This window comes from Aedes aegypti, chromosome 2 (genome assembly GCF_002204515.2).
Source record: "Aedes aegypti strain LVP_AGWG chromosome 2, AaegL5.0 Primary Assembly, whole genome shotgun sequence".
Classification (NCBI taxonomy): Eukaryota; Metazoa; Arthropoda; class Insecta; order Diptera; family Culicidae; genus Aedes; species Aedes aegypti.
In genome coordinates, this window is record NC_035108.1 from 165,001,666 (window position 1) to 165,023,097 (window position 21,432).

At 38.0% G+C, this 21,432-nt stretch overlaps 1 protein-coding gene across 5 annotated transcripts in view; it reads right to left on the minus strand.

Annotated features, from left to right (window-relative positions):
- Nucleotides 1–21,432, minus strand: part of LOC5572304 (homeotic protein distal-less) — a 206,985-nt gene that overhangs the window by 4,297 nt on the left and 181,256 nt on the right. For 3 of the 5 annotated variants that reach the window (XM_021843019.1, XM_021843017.1, XM_021843021.1), the window contains exons 4-6: nucleotides 6,798–6,942; nucleotides 5,616–5,714; nucleotides 5,178–5,376 (exon numbers count right to left, since the gene is read on the minus strand). In XM_021843019.1, coding sequence (XP_021698711.1) covers nucleotides 5,178–5,376; nucleotides 5,616–5,714; nucleotides 6,798–6,942 — 443 coding nt within the window. The remainder of the gene's footprint in view (nucleotides 1–5,177; nucleotides 5,377–5,615; nucleotides 5,715–6,797; nucleotides 6,943–21,432) is intronic. The other 2 variants (XM_021843020.1, XM_021843018.1) reach the window with 1 other exon arrangement.

Sequence of the window (21,432 nt, forward strand, 5' to 3'; positions counted from 1 at the left end):
GACTGAGTTGTAACTTTTTGGCGTGTGCATGAAGTTTTGACTGAAATAAGCTAGGAGTGTAATGTTTACGTTGGCCATCTGTCAAGTGTTTTTCGAGATGGCATTCGAATAAGGGCGTCATCGTCTCTGAAACCGCTAAAACCTGATTGTCACATATGGGTCAGAAAATACTTGGGACTTCATCATTACATGATTTCCCGGGAGGTGAAGTCATTCAAGGAGATTAAAACGACTTAGCAGTGATGATGTAGCGGCAGAAAACCGAAATTAGCTGTTCCGGTAAAGGTAATGTAGGTTTTGATTCTGTTCAAGCATCGAACGATTCTGCTTCCGATCTGCTATTTGGCGAAGCAGTCGGAGTTTTCGATCTGGTTCCGGTCTCCACATTTACAAGGTCACGAGGGCGCCATAGTGAAACTATTATACCCACGTTGTTTGGAAGCTGTATTAAGAGTGGCTGATAAATCCGAGGTATGTCGTGATGCAGGACGAGACATACATCATTGCAGACGTTTTGTATCCTGCCTTTACTCGCGGCAGGAGTTAGAATGGTACAGAGATAGCAACGTTGTCTTGTACCTCAATACTACGTTCAGACTAGAGCTTATATTACGTGATATGGAGAGTTCCGTAACCTAGAAGCTATATCACATTCTATTTTACCTAATATCCCATACAAATCAGCTGTCACTCTACATTACGAATCCAACATGATATGTCTGATATCACATTCTGATCAGTCCGATGCATCTAAATTATATAAAGAGCAATGTTTACAGTGGTCAGTAACTTTTGATAGAATTTGTTTCAGCAGACGATTGTTCTATTTCCAGCCTGCATCAAGGAAAGATTCTGCTAGCATATTGAAAGGATTCTTCTAGTATTCTGAAAGGATTCTTCAGGTATCCTGAAAGGATTCTTCGAGCATCCCGAAAGGATTTTTCTAGCATCCTGAAAGGATTCTTCTATCATCATGGAAAGATCCTGCTAGCATCCTGAGTGGATTCTTGTAGTATTTTGAAAGGATTCTTCTAGCATCCTGAACAGATTCTGGAAACATCGTAAATGAACCCTGGATGCATCCTGAAATTATCCTCAAATGATCCTGGAAACATCCTAAAACGATCCTGGAAGCATCCTGAAAGGATCCTAGAAGCATCTTCAAAAAATCCTAGAAGCATTCTGAAAGGCTCCTGGAAGCATCATGAAAGGATCCTGGAAGCATCAGGAAAGCCTTCTGGAAGCATCCTGAACAGATTCTGGAAGTATCCTGGATGCATGTTTTCAATAAGAATCCTGAAACTATCCTCAAAAGGTCCTGGAAACATCTTAAAACGATCCTGGAAGCATCAAGAAAGGATTCTGGAAGCATCCTGAACGGGTTCTGGAAGTATCCTAGATGCAACCTAAAAGAATCCAGGAAGCATCCTGAAATTATCCTCAAAGGATCCTGGAAACATCCTGAAAGGATCCTATAAGCATGAAAAAATCCTAAAAGCATTCTGAAAGGATCCTGGAAGCATCCTGACAGGATTCTGGAAGCCTTTAGAAACGATTGAGGAAGCATCTTAAAAGGATTCTAGAAGCGTCCTTCCTGGATTCTGGAACCATCCTGGAAACAATCATAAAGAATTCTGAAAGTATCTTGAGATGACCCTGCACGCCTCTTGGAATGATTCAGGAAGAACTTTGAAAGCATTTTAGACGATTTCTATGCGAATCCTACAGAAAATTATTTCTTCTAAGCCGGAGGGAGTTTCAAAAATACCAGCTGGATTTCGGAAGTATGCCCGAAGGATTCCATTCGAATCCCAGACGATGTTCGGTCGAATCTCACATGGAATTTGCAAAAATCCCACATGAAATCCGAAAGAATCCCAGATAGAGTCCTGAAAAATGTCCAGATTGAGTCTGAAAAAACTACAGATGGAATCCAAAAAATCCCATAGAGTGTCCGGAAATCATCCAGAGAAAATCTGGAAGAGTTCCAAAGAGATTCCGGAAGAATCGCAGAAGCGGGGGTTGCATATTTTACCGAATAAAACTCGGAATTGATCATTTTTCACATCAATATTATTGTTATTCGTGATTGCTATGATAAACGTCAAGCTATTTCAGCTCAGCGTAGTGTGAACACTTTTCGTAATATGGGATATCATCTTGTTATATTACGTAATATAGAGCGTTGTTTGAACAAGGCTTCAATTCACCGAACACGCTGGAACTTCGTCCGATAGAGAAATTTTGGGTCAACTTGAAAGCCAAGCTTTGTAGAACAGCTAAGATGAAAAGTCAGTACTTTTAAGAATCAGTGGGTGAAAATATTAAAAGAAGTTGAACCCATTATTGCCTAACCCTTAAGAGATGTTTTTCTGTTTCTTCTTCTCTCTGGCATTACGTCCAAAATGGGGAAAGGGTCGCATCTCATCTTCGTGCTCATCATAAGACAGTCATTAACTGGGAGCTTTCAATGTCAATTGACTTTATTTGTATTTGCATCAGTGAATCAAATTGTCATCAAAATAAACGAAGCAGGCTCGCTCGCAATCGTTTGTCTCAACTGTTTCGGATTGGGACACAATCAAAAGCAAAATTGTTATGACCAAGGTATTTTAAAGAAAAAATAAATACCTTGGTTTTGACATTACAAATAAGGCACGAAGACCTACTGGTAACTTTTTGGCGTGTAGACAAAATTTTATGAAATATCAACTGAAATTAGCTAAGAGTTCAATATTTACGTTGGCCTTCTGTCAAATGTTTTTCGAGATGGCATAAGTTTGACAATCGGGTTGTTTAGCGATGTCACAGTTTTTCGTAGTTTGATCAAAAGAACAGGTTTTTCTAAGTAGAACGCAATTTTATTGCGCTCCAATATCTTAATCTGGACATTATAAATGAATATTGAAGATTTCAGTGTGTACTTTCAATGCCGTTTCAATTTAAATAATGACAGCTCATCTCGATGTAAATTGTTCGAGGGGTGATTCAAAATAGATATGCGTACTAACTTCAAACGTGTTTTAAAAGTAGTTGCATGACATGGAAAATTAAGAAATTTTGGGTTCTGGCTCAATTTTTGACGTAGAACCAGAATATGCTGAAAACTGGATATCACTAAACAAGCCAATTTTCAAGTCATTTTGACAGATTGACTTTGTCTTGCCATGCATGATCTATCAAAATGACCTGAGCTTGGTTAAACTCGATTAGTGGGGCAACGAAAAATAAAACCTATTGTATCCCACACATGGATTGGAAAAAACTTGGGATTTCAAGTTCAAGGAGATTAAAACGATTTAGCAGTGGTAATTCAGCTGTAGAAACCCGAAGTTGGCGGGTCCTGTGAGAGTAAGGTAAGCGTTAATTCTGTTCAGTGTTCACGTTGTTCTTCAATTCACGGAACTCGCTAGAACTTCGTCCAATAGAGAAATTTTATGTCAACATGAAGGCCAAACTTTGTACAACACCTAAGGTAATTGAAAACAAACTGGGATTAAAGAAACAATTGGTATAAGAATAATAAGTCGGCAGCATTACGTCCAAACTGGGAAAAGGCCTTCTTCTCATATTCTTTTGATACGTACTTCCACAGTTATTAACTGGAATCATGTGGCAAGAACGAAGATACGTTATGCCTTGGGAAGTTGATTCGAACTCAAGACTCTCCGCTTGGTATTGTTGTATAGCTGCCCCTCAACACTACGGCAATTTGAGCTGCAGAAAGAGGAGTCAATGATTCATTACGAACATTTTATTATGGAGAGAAAATCCAATAAACCAATGTTGTGTAGATACATCTTTATAATAATATACAGTCTACTCTATATACCGTTGAATTAGGGAGATATTGAGTTTGAAAACACAAAATTAGTTCAAAGGATAATCGAGTTGGCCATAAAAACTAAATTTTACTATAGTTCTATACCTTGCTATCAAGATACGGAATATCAAGTAATGGGAAGTCGACTGTAATTTGTTTTCTGGATGTTGGAGGCAAACTAAAATAAAATTAAATTTTTAGGAACAATAATTCTCTTTTTTATCAATGTTATTAACTTATGTTATCAAAAAGATAAAATTTATTGATATAGGGAGTCGATGCCGGTTATGGACCCTTTGCGTATTATGGACCCCCTACAGAAAAACATAAAATTCACACTCAAAGCAACTTTATTCCTATGAAAATCCACCGGGGGAACTTCGATTACATTGTTAGTCAGCAGTTTCAGGCAAAATATTTGGTTTAAGACGCATAAATACAGATATTTGAACAGTTTTGTAAATGAAACCACACAAGAGGGTCAATAATACGCATTTCCAAGTTGGTCCATAATAGGCTCGTCGGCAGCGAGCCGGATTACATGGGAATCAAATGGAGGGTCCATAATACGCAACGTCAAATTTGTAAAAAAAATACTATTATGGACCCCGGGAGGGTCCATAATAGGCTTTCGGACAACAGTTTTTCAAATGCATATTTCACTGGAAAAATCGAATGATTTTGTATGTTTCATGGACGTACTATGAAGTAAAGACATTGAATTTGTTGTTAGACTCCACAAAACGTATATGCGTCTGAGATATCATTGCGGAAAAGCGTCTAGAATGAATTTCAGGTACTAAGGGGTCCATTACTAGCATTGAAACCCTATCTTCTTTCGAAAAAAATTACCTGAATTTAAAAGATTGATTTGGTGTTGATAAAGCTCAACTTTTTTAAGCGTTTACAAGTTCTTCAACCAACGCCCATTGTCCCCATTGTAATCGGTTCTAACTACCCCATCATCGTCGTTGAAATGAAATCCCTAAAATGTTGCCACATGTCTGCACAAAAAGAGTCACACCCAAAAAAACGACCAAGTTTTTCGCTGAGTAATTAGCTACGCAATCCAAGCTCTCGAAAATTCCCAGAATTGCACACAAAACAGGAAAAGAGCTTGGCACAACAAAGCATAAAAAAGAACAAATATCAAGTTGGTCGGAAAATCACGATTAAAAAGAAGAAGAAGAAGCAACAGAGAATCGTGATGATGATGATGAATCAAACAACGGAGATGTAGTGAGAGAAAGAGTGATACAATCGAAAATAATAATGAAAATAGCAACAACTATAACACAAACACACACAAGAGAGAGACAGACAGAAAGAAAAAAAGCCTTCCAGCTCTACCTACGTTAATAGTGATGGATTCGTTTCCGGTTGATACCAGTACTGAGGTACGTAGCCGCCCATCTGGGGCGCGTGGGTCGGCTGTGGAGGTGCGTGGTTGGTCTGCGGTGCCATCTGCGGTGGTTTGTGGTCGCCCCAGTGCGGCGGGGGTTTCTGCTCCCAGGGTGCTTGCGAGGGCGGACTGAGGCCTGGAATTCGATCGGCAGTAGGGTCAAAGGCAAAAACGCTATTAGTGATCAACCGGGGATGGTGCTGTCGGAGATGCTTCGGGAACGGACGCACCGATATCAGTTATGAGTCATTCAAAAAAAAACTACAAACATGTAATACAGAGCCGTTGGGTTCTTGGCAATTCGTTTTGCTAAGGTCGGTCAAATAATTTAAGCGTGTATCCGTTTCTCGAAGCACTTCCAAACTTGACGAATTGAGATTGGGAACTTACCAGGTGACAACTCCGAGACCGGTGTACTCGACGGCGTTGGACTGTGTCCGGGAGGTAGGAAGTGCGATGGCGAACCACTACTGGAGCCACCACCGGGTGCTGAAACGAATGGAAGAAAACACGTTAAAAAAAAGGAACGCTGGGATGTCAGCAGCTGCTGCTGCTGCTAGTGTTTGGGTTTGGTCAGCTACCCCCGAGGAATTCTGTCGGTATCTATATGTCCGACGACGCGACGACGATGACGGTGGCGGCCACGGCTGGCGTCTGCAAACAAACGCCACTGACTGGTCCCTCTATAGCCCGGCAGCACGTGATCCGAACTGATTATTATTCCGGCGGTGCAACCCTCTAATTATATCCTAATTTATTTCTATTTCGGACGGTAGTCCATCGATATTCATGGTTTCGGTGCGTGCAGGGTTGCGTAGGAAGCGTTACAGGACTGCGGAAGCCGGCGCCGTTGCCACTGCAATACTAGCCAATCAATTGAACGTTGATTAAAACACCTTTGGGAAAGGTTGACCTTGCTTGGTCATAGATCTTCGTTCAAAATGTTGTTTAAATTCGTTTGAATCATACATGCCCGTCAAATCTTTGGGATCGCATAACCAAGTATTGCAACACATGCAGACCGTTTTATTCTCATGTACTAGACTCGACTTGTACTTGTAGGAATTCCACTGAACAGCTCGAAGATTTATTATAATACTTAATTGTCAAAGTCACTTGATACACATGACATTTAACAGCCTTTTTAGCAACCCAAAACTAACTTGTAACCAATTAAATCTCTTCACCTAGAATTTTTTAAAACCTTCACAGTTTCGCAAAAAAGAAAATTCAAGAATCGTAATCGGGAGAATCATTTCTACGTAATCAAACATTCTAATGTTAGTCAAAGATCATCAAAGTAACTATCCTCGTCTGGTCAGCTAGTTTTAGTACACTTATCCTTTGCAAAAGGTAGAAAATTGTGAGCGCCAATCCAGACAAATGGGATAACAACTGAACCCGATGCTAATGAATGAACGGCCGGATCTGTGACACTATCCACTAGCGCTTTGATGTTGCAAGTAGATATGCGTGTACCTTCCATGGCGTCGTCGACGTCGATTCACCACGCGATATGGTCCCCTTTTGCTGCTATACCAGGGGGGACATGGAATAGGAGGAGACACTCACCTTGGTGCATGTTTTGATGCTGCGACGGACTGTGACCACCTTGGTTCGGCGCACCCAGGGGAAGTCCTCCCCCGACGCCCGGTGCCTGCGCTGCTTTCATCATTTTCTTGTACTTTGATCGTCGGTTCTGAAACCAAATCTTCACCTGGAAAGAGGGAACGGAAAAAAACATGCGGAAAGTGAGAAAGAGACCACTAGTGGGAGAGTTTTTTGGTTGCGTTGCGACATCGTCGGATGTTCGTTTTGGATGAAGGGGGAGCGAACGTGATGCAACGTGCAACATGTTCGAACGACAACGTGCCGCTGTAAAGAGACTTGTTTCGCAGTGTGACAGAGAAAAGCGATGTCTAGTTGCATGTGTTGCGGCAATGTGTGACGTTTCGTTCGGTGTGAAGTTGGATGAATTTATGTCGTTGATGTAAGATTTTGCTTGTGAATAATAAATTGAAGAAGTTTAATTTTGATATAGAATGCAAGTTGATAATTAGTCGTTATACAAAAATCTACTCAAAACAAGATTTAATTTTAGGCATGTAGGAAAACTTACGGCTTCGACTATTATCGGCAACCAAATTTCAAACGCCAAATACACAGTATTCTTCAATCAAATCACACCAATGATGACATTCAGATGATTCTTTGTTCTGTCAGATTCCCACTGACGAGATTTCCGAGACTGAACGAACAATTTCGACAGAGATGCCATAAGTTCAAATGAATAGGCCTCAAAATGTTGGTGATTTGGAGCTGCTGAAAAGCTGCCGAAGAAAATGAGGCTGCCGACAATAGTCACACTGACAAGAGATGTTCGAAGCTTTGTGAAAACATTTCAAAAAAGCTTTTAACTAGAGTGCCTGTAAACAAGAGTGACGTCTTGTTCCAGTTTTGACAGGTCTCCTGCTCGATTGGAACGCGGATTTGCATGGAAATGACAGTTCGTCGCTGTTTCAACTTTGACATTGACGCCACTCTTATTAAAATCCACTCTGCTTTTAACAAGTCTGTCGGTATGAATCGATAGTGGATGTTAACAGAATGCATAAATGTTAACAGAAGAACACGTAATTTGTCTGCTGATGACCGAGAAAGTTTCAAAAGAAGCGCTGCATCGACTTAGACTGCCGAGAATATGTAAATTCCCCTACTTGAAAACGTTTTATCTCACAAATAATGATACATTTCATGGAAAATTCTTGGCATACAACTGAAAATCGGACTTCTATCGCCACATATGGGGACGGACCTGGTGTAGTGGTTAGAACACTCGCCTCTCACGCCGAGGACCTGGGATCGAATCCCATCCCCGACATAGTCACTTATGACGTAAAAAGTTATAGTGACGACTTCCTTCGGAAGGGAAGTAAAGCCGTTGGTCCCGAGATGAACTAGCCCAGGGCTAAAAATCTCGTTAATAAAGTCAAATCAATCAATCGTCACATATCAGGCAAGGATTCTGCAAAAATAAACGTTATATGAATCACATCAGTATTTTGTCAAGGATTTTGTCAGCATGTTTCTATTTTCTAAGGAATGAATTTTTACAATATTTTATGAATTCATCCGACTTTTTCAAAAAAAAAAATACAAGAAAATTATCCACAGACTCATCTTAAAATTTATCTAGGATCTTCTGGCTAAACTATCCGCCTTAGGATAAGAAAATTACTAGATACTAGGAAATAAATCTTACCAATAGATTTTGCAAAGATAACTATCATAATTAACTTTCACAAATAATGTAAAACTTTCAGCCTGAGGCTTGTCTTAGCAAAAAATTGGGTGAAATGATGACTTCAGGACATGACTTTTAGTATTTTCTCTCGAACACGCATAGGATTTTCGAAAAAGATTTTTTGATTATTAGTAATTACTTCGTAATAATTATGAGAAAAAAAAATAAAAAAAAATCGTACATTGTCTAACGATATCTTGTGCAATTTTTTAGGACTAGTTTATCAATAGCTACAGGCTATTCTTCTAGGATATCATCGTGAATATTTTTTAACCAAAAAAATATCAGGAGCAACACTAAGATTATCCTAGGAAATTCCTAAAGTTTCTCTTTTCTCTTTAGAAATATCTGTTCTGAGTGGATACGAGTAACTGACACTGAAGAAGACTGCAAGTGGTAGTCGAAATACGCGTATCTGTCAAAGATAAGCATTTAGGAGCGGAATTAAAAGGTACACGGTACTCCATCTACTTTAAAGTTTCTCTATCTGTTCTATTTATTTCAGGAATTTCAACCAGTAAATCAAAAAGAACTTCTTATGAAGTTTCATAGAGGAAGCATAAAAAAATTCATCACTGGCCTGGAAGATTGTAAATGTAAAAATATGGAAAAATATACAAAGATATACCTTTCATACAAAAGAAATCCTTAACCTTTAAAAGCCCGAGACGAACCTTAAATTTTTAAATGACCACGATTCGGAGACTAGTAGATTAATTAATTTGAAATAAATTTTGATGTAAGTGCGGTTAGTTGTTCTTACATTCCTTGTGTGAGACATCCCCCCTGACCCCTCACCCTTCTCTTGGCAACGGAAAAAGCGTGGACAGGAGCGGTGCAAAATTGGTTTCAAACGGATATCTCAACATCCAAAAGAGCTAGAAGGCTGTTGTCTTCGGCAAAGTTATTCAGTAGGTCAAGGACTATCTGGCGATGAAAAAATATATATGATTTTTTTTGCAATTTCTCATCGTAATAGGCAAGCAACTCTTTTCAGAACTATATTTTTACTGCACTCGTCGTAATTATCCTACTGTATCCTGCTGTAAAAGACATCATTTTGCAATTTGTTGCGTAATATTGTTGTTATCCATTTTTCACAAACATTTTTATCGACACTTCTTATTCCAAAACTTCTAATGATAGGAAGAAACATCCGAGTTTTACTGAATTTTTGAAAATATATAAACTTTTTTCGTTATGTTGCAGTGAAATAGGAGTGGTGATTTTTTTTTTTTTGGATTTTCATGAATGTTTTGCTATGTTTTGAAATGCAAGAAAAGGCGTCTTAATGGTCAAACATTTATCCATAATGTCTGAAAATTCTTTCAACTATTTCAAAAATAACTAGTGATTGAAACTGCATCATTAACGAATCTATATTAAATTCAAAAAGCAGGACGTGGATCAATAGTGTATCGATGGTTTAGTTTAGTGAAAACCGATTCAGAAGCCAGTCATGAATGCAAAATAATAAAACATTTGCAATTTACACCTATGATAAGATTTAGATCAGAATGTCAACACTGAATAAAGGTTATTTAAAAGTAAAATAAAAATTTCATATGAGGGGGGCGATTCTAAAATATATTGTCCTCAAGGGGGCGAAAGTCAAAAAATTTTGGGAAACACAGCATATTCTGGATGAATTCCTCTAACTGGTTGATCGATAAATTGAATGTTATGGGTGGGAATTTTCAGTTCAGTCTACTGATTTAATCAAAAACAAATCAAACATGAATTGCTAGAGTAATTTCTAATGAATTGTACTGAAGTATCCTTTACATCTTTGAAGGTATTATTGGAGGAATCTCTGAGGAAGTAACTACTATCCCGCTTATTCGCCTTTTTGGTCCCATGTACTACGTTTCTGCAAGAAATACATAAAATGATACATTCTTTAAGAAACGTTGGAGTATCTTTTAGAGAAATACCAGAAAAAATCTTTCAGGTTGGTTTTCAAGAATTCACGTAGAATCCCTTAAGATTCTTGAAGAAAGAAATTTTTCAGGCTGGTTTGTAAGAACTATTGTTGAATCCCTTAAGATTATTGAAGAAAGGATGGAAAAACTGGAAAAAGAAAAATACATAAAGAGAATCTTTCGGGTTGGTTTGTGAGAGTTATTGTAGAATCCCTTAAGATTCTTGAAGAAAGTTTGGAGAAACCTTCAGAGTAATACATAAAGAAATTCTTTCAAGCTGGTTTGTAAGAGTTTTTGTAGAATCCCTTGAGATTCTTAAAGAAAGGGTGGAGACACTTTTAGATAAATACACAAAGAAATTCCTTCAGGCTGATTTGTAAGTATTATTGTAGAATCCCTCGAGATTCTTGAAGAAAGGTTGAAAAAGCTTTTAGAAAAATACATGAAGAAACTATTTCAGGCTCGTTTGTAAGAATTATTGTTGAATCCTTTAAGATTATTGAAGAAAGGATGGAGAAACTTTAAGAGACATACATAAAGAAAATCTTTCAGGCTGGTTTGTAAGAGTTATTGTAGAATCCCTTAAGATTATTTAAGAAACTTTGGAGAAACCTTTAGAAAAATACATAAAGAAATGCTTAAGAATTTTGAAGAAAATTTGTAGAAACTTTTAGAGAAATACATGAAAAAATTCTTTCAGACTTGTTTGTAAGAATTATTGTTGAATCCCTCAAGATTCTTGAGAAGAGTTGGAGAAACTTTTAGAGAAATACATGAAGAAATTCTTCCAGACTGGTTTGTAAAAAATATTATTGAATCCCTTGAGATTTTTGAAGAAAGGTTGGATAAATGCATAAAAAAAATATTTCAAAATTGTTTGTAAGAATAATTGCTGAATCCCTTTAGATTCTTGAAGAAAGATTGGAAAAACTTTAAGAGAAATACATTATGGAATTCTTTCAGGCTAGTTTGTAAGAATTAATGTTGAATCCCTTAAGATTATTGAAGAAAGGATGGAGAAACTTTAAGAGACATACATAAAGAAAATCTTTCATGCTGGTTTGTAAGAGTTATTGTAGAATCCCTTAAGATTATTTAAGAAACTTTGGAGAAACCTTTAGAAAAATACATAAAGAAATGCTTGGGAGCCCAGATAGCCGTAGCGGTAAACGCGCAGCTATTCAGCAAGACCAAGCTGAGGGTCGTGGGTTCGAATCCCACCGGTCGAGGATCTTTTCGGGTTGGAAATTTTCTCGACTTCCCAGGGCATAAAGTATCATCGTACCTGCCACACGATATACGCATGCAAAAATGGTCATTGGCATAGTAAGCTCTCAGTTAATAACTGTGGAAGTGCTCATAAGAACACTAAGCTGAGAAGCAGGCTCTGTCCCAGTGGGGACGTAACGCCAGAAAGAAGAAGAAATGCTTCAATCAGGCTGGTTTGTAAGAATTTTTGTAAAATCCCTGTAGATTTTTGTATAAACTTTAAATGAATAAAAACTACCGGATGATAATCCTACCGGATTTTAATTCACATAAAACCGTTAAAGAAATGCTGGTCTACTGGAAGGATTCTTGATATTGAAAATGATTCTCCCTGGAAGAGTTTCTAAAGGGATTCCTTCAAGAAGTTCCAAAATAAATATCTGAGCAAATCTGGACAAAATCACCATAGGATTCCAAAGGAATGATATATCTGTATACCGCGATATGAGAAATGATATCTGAAAGCAGTGTTTGAAATATTTTTTGAAGAAAACTTCAGCGGAATCATTGACAAGATTCCTAGTGAAAGTCCTTGAGTAATTAGTTAGATGAACTCTAGATGCCATTCCATGTGAAATTCTTTCCCGTGGGAAAAAATAGAGAAATTCTACAAAGAATACCTTGTCAAATGGAGTTACTGTTGATGGTATTCCTGAAAAAAATCTTTCAGTTACCCCTGTAGGTATATTTGGAGGAATCCTTGTAAGTGTTTCAGAATAAATGCTTTTTATGGATCCCTATAGAAATCCCAGAAGGCATCCTTGAGAGATTTTTTGAAAAGAATCAGAATGGAAGAACAAGAAATGCTTTGAGGATCCCCTGGAAAATTCCCAAAAGCAATGCATAAAAGATTTCCTATAGAATCTCAAAAGAAAATGAAATTTTTGGCGTGATAATGCAAAATTTACAGCATGATGTTGATCGGTCTATGGCACAAGAGGCGTCAGAGGCAAACATGCGCGAAGCAATCAAATTGACTGGATCTGTTGAAAATCGTTTCTCGGCTGTTGCACCCACCTTTCTGAATAATACTTTTGTTTTGTATAATGTTAGCAACAGAAACAAATTCCATCATCCTGGCCTATTTCCCAGCAATTGAGTTTTTCATTAGATTAGGTTTTACCAGTAATTTACAATTGAGACGATATTTTCAACAATGAATCGCAAAGAAATGGGTACTGATGAATAGCAGTAAACAAAATCTTCTGCTCGAACTTCATAAAACTTTAAAAACTCCTCAACCAACTTGATGTTTGGAAAAAGAGTTTGTCAAACCATAGAACTATCGATAAGTTTCGTCTAAACATTCAAATCAGATCCGTCCAGCTGTTCCTCCATACTTCGGACCAGTCACGCTGGTTCTGCTCTTCTCGTGCCCGGGCGGAAGCATTTCATTAATCGTTTTTATCATTTTTAATTTGTATTTATGCCACTACTGCCACATCGTGTGCCCCCTTCGACGCTGCCGGCCCGGGTCCACGCTCTCTCTTCATTCGTTGTTTGAACCGAACCAGATAAATAAACGCGCGCAAGTAAGACATAATCCCCGTTCGATGTGAGTGACAACCGGAGGACTTGCCGCCACTCGCAAATGCTGCTGGCTACACACGAGGGTGGCTCAGAATACAGAAAAAGTATAAAAATTCCACCTTTCCATAGCTTATTATTTTTGTGATAAAAATAGAATTATGCGATCCAAGGGTGGGCCAAAGACGATGGAGGCTTATATAATTACTATGGAGAAATTTAGTAAAATATTCTGAATAAAACGGCAGAACTTTTATTTAAGTACAAACTTATCTTCTTCGAGTCTCAAATTATTCTTCATACCATAGACAAGAAAATTGCTTAAGTGAATAAACAAATCTGACGGATAGAAAAAACAGACATCCATAAAACAATCCACTAAACTTCAACAAAAACTTTGAAGAAAAATAAACGAATTTGTTCATTCAGCAACTGTCATAAAAGCTTGAATCATATTTTTTTTTGCTGATTTATTTTATCATTAACGTGGATTGGATTGGACTTTCTTCCAAAACTGTTATGTCTTTGAATTTTTTTATATTAAAGCCATTGAGAGGCTGAAAATTTGACGGAACACTATTCACCATAAAGACTGTTAAGTAGACATGGGAAATGGCATTTTCACAATTTTGGTTATTTTCACCACCCTACTACACACGCGATGTCTCTCCAAAATCCGAGTACCACCATCATCATAAATTCATCTGCGCTCAAATCACAGCGCGTCGTATCGCATTCATCTCCATCTCCGAGGATCGAGGTCTGCTCGCTCACAGGGATAATGGGGACCAAGGAAAACAAAGACGTAAATTGATTTTAACAAGCCATGGGAGAGTTGGACAAGTACTTTGCATTTGCGTGGCCTTTCGCGGACAATTGAAGAAAAAAGTTTTGTCTCAAGAGTTCTGCGCGCCGTTGCTGGTGAAATTCGAATCAATTTTAATCATCGCCAATTCGGCTGGGTATTCGCTTATTTGAGGTTAACCTCGAGAGGTGGTGAAGTGCTTCGGCTTACGCTGATCAGCGCATCGCAATATCAATCACGCTGTTTCACTTCCGATGCATAAATTTAGCTTCAGTGCGAGTTTCATACATCGATTAGCATAAAATAATGAAATTTAAATGGGGCAATCTATCGGGTGATGCGTTGATACAGTATCATCCCAAAAGATTGAGTGTTTCGCACGGAGTTGGTACCTTTTTTGCCTAATTTTAATAATATTTCAATTAAAATGATAAATTTATTCGACACAGTTTAGAGAGCTAATGTGATACATTTATTTTTATGCATTATTTTGCATCATCGGACACACTTGGATGGTAGTTGCAACACTGCACGCTCGATTTCAAGAGGTAGTGTACAGGTTGCGATAGAAAAATAGTGCTAATTTGAAATTCATTAAATCAAATTGCGAACTTTTGGCATGATTTTTGGATCGTCTCAGCAGATTTACCTCTTTAACCAGCAGCATTATTTATTTGTTTTTGTAATTAACAAAATGATGTTCTTTGAAGTTTAAAGGTTTTCTATATGACCAGAGTAGTATCAGGAACATGAATCGTAATGGTAAAACAGAATACATCCGGGACCAGATGACCATAGACCAATGGTCAAAATCGATTCAGTTTCTTAAAATCGAAGATTGTCTTCTAATATGAAAATTGAGCCTAGTTACATATTCAACATGTTTTAATAACACATCTTGTCTTGTTGGACTTTGAATGCTGGACGCGAACTTGCAGTACTCCGTTGTTCAGCATTGATCTTGTTAGGCCACATCCTCTCAACTACGACGGCCCCAGAAACACGTTCTCTTCACACTTGATTTATATGATTCATTTCACCAGCCACCGTTGGTTAGTTACTCTGTCATAGAGACGATGCTGTTTGAGCCAAGACGACACTTAGATATCGTTCGCACTTCTCCCCAGTCCACCAACATCTGTCGACGAGTTTTTGCGCCCCGGCCGGATCGATAATAAAGGCAAATATAATTATGAATAAATTACGGCACTATTCTAGTGCAGTGCTGCACCAAGCCTTCGGAGACCTTGATTTATGTGTCGGACCTAATGAAGAAATCAGACCTTTACGTTCGACTCGGATGATGTTTTTGCTGTCATGTGTTTTTCATATGATTCGGACCGCTCCTCTCAGCATCTGCAAGTAACGTATGATTAGCACAACATGTATGCATGCGGCAACTCTAGTCTAATTTATTATCTGGGGTTGGCGCTACGCCACCCCCGAAAACATTGTACACGAACTGTTTCAAACAGTGTGCGGTGTGACATGACGTCTTTTGACACGTATGGCTTGGAGACCAATCTCTCTAAGGCGCGAAGCCATGCAACCATCCAACCACGAGTTCGCTAGTTACCTATTACAATCATTCGTTGTTGTCGTCGTCGTCACACGACGATGACAGTCACGCAAATCTAGGAACATACCGGCTAAATGTTACTCAACCGCAAGGGAATACCAAGCAAGGTGCACGAACGGTTGTCACAGGGAAGGAAACGTTCTGACAACAGAGCGTTTTTCTCGGTATACTCGCACATCTGGACTTGTGGACATTCGGTAATTCAAAATACCGAACTTTAATAAGATCCTGGACAATTCTTCAACTGGTAAATTTGACCAAAATACGAAAATTACACCATGCTTCAGATTTCGGTAAAATTTGACGAAATGGATCATTGAAATAACCAAAACAGCCGCTATGGAAAACATAGATAGCGCCACCGTAGCCTTGTGTGTTTGACAGAACAGCAATGCTGTCACAATGTTAAATCCCATATACAGTGGCGCCTTTGTTTTGATGTGGCGAACAATGACAAAAACTACCTACAATAATCCATTCATAAGAACTAATGTGAACTGCACAGCAAAAACTAATGTGTAATATCACGTCGTTTATGAGATTATTCCATTTTCAGTTTGTTGTTCGAACTCCAAAACCAAACCTTGAATAAGTTTTGACCCCCGAAACTACAGCGGGTATTTGCTGGTCGGAACGCGGCGCGGCAGATTTTGACAGTTAACCCATACAATTTCTCAATGGGGGCCATCATTGCAGCCCAGCCTTTAGTTGGAACGACTGACAGCTGGTGAAGATGCTCCAGATTCATGCATCTGGAGAGCAAATCGTTACAAAACGCACATATACATGGACATTTGTTCTATACATGGAGACTTCAATGCGCTGGTCCTCAGACGTCAAAGTCGGTTTGACATCTACTCTTGACATTCGAGTGCTTTTAAGTTAGATGTTTTTTTAACCAGCGAACATCCAACCATCGAGTCTTTCCATGTAGCGCAGCCACAACAAGCGAACTCTCACTATATTTTAAAGAGTATTAGTAAATTTTTGAAGAAAATTTCCAATCGAGACAACATGGCATTGAAAAACTTTACCATGTTCGTTCAGACAACTTAGCTTAGCGATGCTTCAACCCAGGTGAATTGACAAATAGGAATAAAATTCCCTGCAGGATGAAAGAGAGGCAGATAGAAAATAGTTATAAATTACTAAAATTTAGTCATTCTGTGACTACCCGTGTTTCTGAGACTACCCAAACAAATAAGTTCTTTTAACTCAAATTTGAGTAAACTGCATTCAGCTTTTACCCACGGTTGGGTTCTTTTTTTGTATCTGTCGAAAGCTAAGCAATTAGGACGGAATTAAAAAGTACAATACTGAAATCTACTGTTTTGGTTCTCTTTATTGAGATTCTGCTCCGATCGTTCGAATACACAAAAGAGATTTCTGATGAGACTCTTGAAAGATTTCAGATGTTATCCCTAGCGAATTTTATATTTTTCTGCTGCATTGTATTCGATTTTAATCCTCAACAAGGCAAGAGACAGAAGATCTTAAATAGATTCCTTGCGAATTCCTGAGATTTTTTCAGGTTTCTGATGAGATCTTCTTCATTCTGGCGTTACGTCCCCACTGGGACAGAGCCTGCTTCTCAGCTTACTGTTCTTATGAGCACTTCCACAGTTATTAACTGAGAGCTTACTATGCCAATGACCATTTTTGCATGCGTATATCGTGTGGCAGGTACGATGATACTTTATGCCCTGGGAAGTCGAGAAAATTTCCAACCCGTAAAGATCCTCGACCGGTGGGATTCGAACCCACGACCCTCAGCTTGGTCTTGCTGAATAGCTGCGCGTTTACCGCTACGGCTATCTGGGCCCCTTGATGAGATCTTGACGATTCCCGTTGATAATTTGACGTTCTTATTAGATCACAGGTAATAAGTTGAATTGCTGAAACTATGTTTGAAAGTATCTTGCATTCCTGGAGTAATTCTTCGCATTCAAGGTGAATTATTTTATGGTCTGATTACGATAAGATCTTTTTTCTTTAATCTTCCTCTTTTTCTGAGAACATTAAATTCTAAGTAGCTTTTTGAAGAAAATCTGTGATGATCGTGGGAAGGATCAAATAAAATATCGTCAGAAATTCACTTAAAAAAGAAATTTACATACCTAAATGTATCTTCCTCCAAGTAAAATACTGATTAAAAATAAAGTAAGCATTAATCATAGAAGTTTTTCTTAAAACGGTAGTTTGGTAGGCATCAATCGTGTATATGAATGCACTAATTGACTTCAAAATTATTCCATACCTTTCGAGAATCTCACTGAAATACTCTCTAAAGTTCTCAGGAACAGTTCCTCAAGAATCTCACAAGGAATCGGCCAAGTACACATTTTCAAACTGCAAAAATCTCAAGTAACACTGAGGGTCTCTTAAAGCTACTCTGTAAATTTGAGCGGAATTCAACAAGTTCTAGTGAATGGTGGCTGATGAATGTTATTATATTTTAGCTCATTATATTACAGTCCTTAAAGATTGATTTGTTTTACACAATTCAAGTAATGCATATGTCGTATATCGAACCAAATTGTTGATACACGGCTGATAAAATGCTAATAAACCTTTGAATAGCTATATTTTGGGTATTTGTAAGCAGTTTGGTCCGATATACGTGTAATAGCTAGAGCTGGTTTCTTGAATTTCAATAGGGTCCTGAAGTCCTGTTCGAATTTCAGTACCAAACGCTTAAGTTCAGGCCGGAAACACATGTTTACTCAATTTTCAAATGGTTTTCGTTGGTTTATTACGTTTTTTTACATTTTTTTTAACATTTTTTACGTTTTTTGAGATTTTGTGGTTTGAACTCAAATTTTGGGTATATTTTGTTCCGAAATGTCAGAAAGGAATAACCCCAGTGTTAAAACTATATTCACTGTGGCATTTTTGTCGACAAAGATAAACGTCAAACATGATCAAAAGTGTCAAGGTTTATATGTGTAACCATTTTTAAAATTAAATTTTTAATATGTTTTAGCCGTTATTTGAGCTGGAAAAATATAAAAATTTTAGGACCCAATTGAAATGTTACTTGGGCTTAGTTGAGCGGCATGTTCGACATTAGCGTGCATGCTGTAATGAGCACTTTTTAATTTAAGTGTAACAATTGACAGTTTGAAAGCTCGAATGGGCGCGCAAACAGCTTGCAGGCTTGTCTAGTGATCAGGGTTGCCATTATGCCAAATTAATCTGACAATCCAGCCAGACATAAGAGCAGTAAGACTTGCAAGTCTCTATTTTTTAATGAAAGGTATCTAAGGTCTCTATTTTAATTAAAATGATCTCTAAAGTCTCTGTTTCCTATATTCTGATTGCAGTAAATCCAGATACAAAATTCTACAGGCTCCAGAAAAGAATTCAAATACTATGACGCGGTTATTCAGCAGGTTCTTCAAGAATTTCGTCACACATGTCTCGGAGAATAACTTCAAGAAATTTTCTAGTGATTTGTCCAGAGATTTCATCTGGAATACTTTCAGGAATCTCTCTATAAATTCTTCTGGAGATTCCTGTTCCAATTCTCCCACAAATTCTTCCAGCGATTTTTCAAAGGATGCCTTGAGGATTTTCTTCAGAAAATCCTTGAGCATTCTAACGATTACTACCGCCAGTAATTTCCTCAGGATACTAATTTTTTTTTTCTTAGTATTTTCCTCAAAATTTACTAAAATAATCTTTGGATAAATTTCTTGTTATCCTTGAAAAATGAATATTGATAATAAACTATAAAAAATAAATATAAATAATAATAAATTCTTGAGATATCCGGAACAAACTTCTCAGAGGAGCTTCCAAAGAAAATTCTTGGAAGAATTATAGGGAAATTATCAGTTAATGAACTCCTGGACAAATCTTCGGAATAATCTTTGTATCTTTAGGAAAATACCTAAATTCACACGAAATTCCTAGAATAAATCATGAAGAAATACATACAGTAATACGAGTAGTAATACTGTCCTAATGTCACGAGGAACAAAAAAAAAATAAGTCTCTGGCCTGGTTCTACGATAAAGATCTTTTGGTTCCTTTTAGGTTATGTTTTGTTTTTTTTTTATGTTTCCGGTTTGCTTCATTTTTTATCTGTTTCGATTCAGATTCAGATTGTCTTTTGGTCTATTTTTCCAAGCTAGAGGTCTCTAAAGTTGCTATAATCACTTTACCACTACCAGCTCTGCAAAGGAATCGATAGAGTCATTTTCTAAATACATATTTAAATCATTAAGACATATTATATGATCTTCAGATATATAAATTACATTCGATTCAAGTATTAAACTTCGTTTAGGAAGCTTTCGTTGCAGTTAAAAAATCGTGTTAGAAAATCGTTAGGAATTGAAGCAAAAGGATGGCACTCTACTTGTTTATTCAAATCGTTTTCAAAGCTTTCCTAATCTTCTTGTTTCTCGTGAAGTTAACAAAATCTAGTTCTAAATGTTCTTATATTTTGTGTGAGTAATTTTATTTGAGTTTTCGCACATTATTCCGAATTTATGGAAACACCTTGAATCTTTGAAATCATATGACGCGATTCCTAAAAGTATTTTGTATTGTATGGATTGTAATTATTTGTAAAAGTTCAATCATAAATATGTTTGTCGAAATTTTTGGAGGCCCCTAAAATATGGTTTCCTCGTGTCCCCCTTAAATAAGGCCCAGGCTGAACTATCCTTCATCAAACTGACTTCTCGTCCTCGATCGAACGATGCAGTTCAAATCGTGTTTCGCACCTATCTATCTTTAGAAAAGTCAATTGAAAACACGCTTAAAAGATTCACGCCGCAAAGCATTTAGCAGAACAGTCGAATTGAGATGATAAAGTATGTAAATCTGAAAGTGATTCAAATTAATTACAACATAATTTATTATTTACTGCATATCACTGATACTTTGAACCACTCCTGAAATGGACTTGACAAAACTCGATTAATTTTCAAACGACTTGCAAAAAAACGTTGACCATTTTCTATTATGCTATATAGAAATCAACCCAAGAATAGTAAACACTGTCCAGTTTGACGCATTTCTGTTAAGTAACATTTTTTACTGCAAGAAAGAACTCACCTTCATCCGGAAGGGCAAAAGCCTGAGAAAAATTGAACCTCGAAAATAACAGCAGTTGTGACATCGCTGGCAGTTCTGCACTCTCCCCACCCCTGCCTGTCCCCTGGGTTCCCATATCCAAATCATTGTTTTTAGAAATCTCCTTCGTTCCGTGGCGAATGAAAACATGTTTATAATGTTATTATTGTCGTCTGTTGTTTTTTTTTTCGTTCGTTTCCCTCCGGGGCAGGGACTGGTTGACGAACCTCGGGAAACCTCCTCCGCCTTCGTTCCGGTTCGGAGGGCACCTAACGCGTTCTAAAGTATACACTTGTAGAGGCAGCGAGCGACAACGCCAACGACGACGAACGATCCGCTTTCGCTCCTTCGCAACGCTCCGTTGCACTTTGTGATATGTAAACTTCAATTTGGCCGATCTGAATCCAGTCCCGACGGGGGTGACTCAGGTGTGGGAATCTGGGTGCAGTTTCCTGGTCAAGTTTAGTTGCGAAGTGCCTGGGTACGCACAGCCTATAGATTCAAATCTCGGAAAATGTGCCTAGTAACGATTCCGTAGCCGATCGTACCTGTCGTCACCCTCGAGAGTTAAGCTACCGCGGAAAATGTAAACTCGGTGACTAGTTGCACACGAATATGATCGTTGCCATGCATTGAGCGGTACAGCGACACCTATAATCAAGCCCAAGTGCTCACTCGCAATCGCTGCCGCCGCTGCCCGAGACGAACCGTGTAGT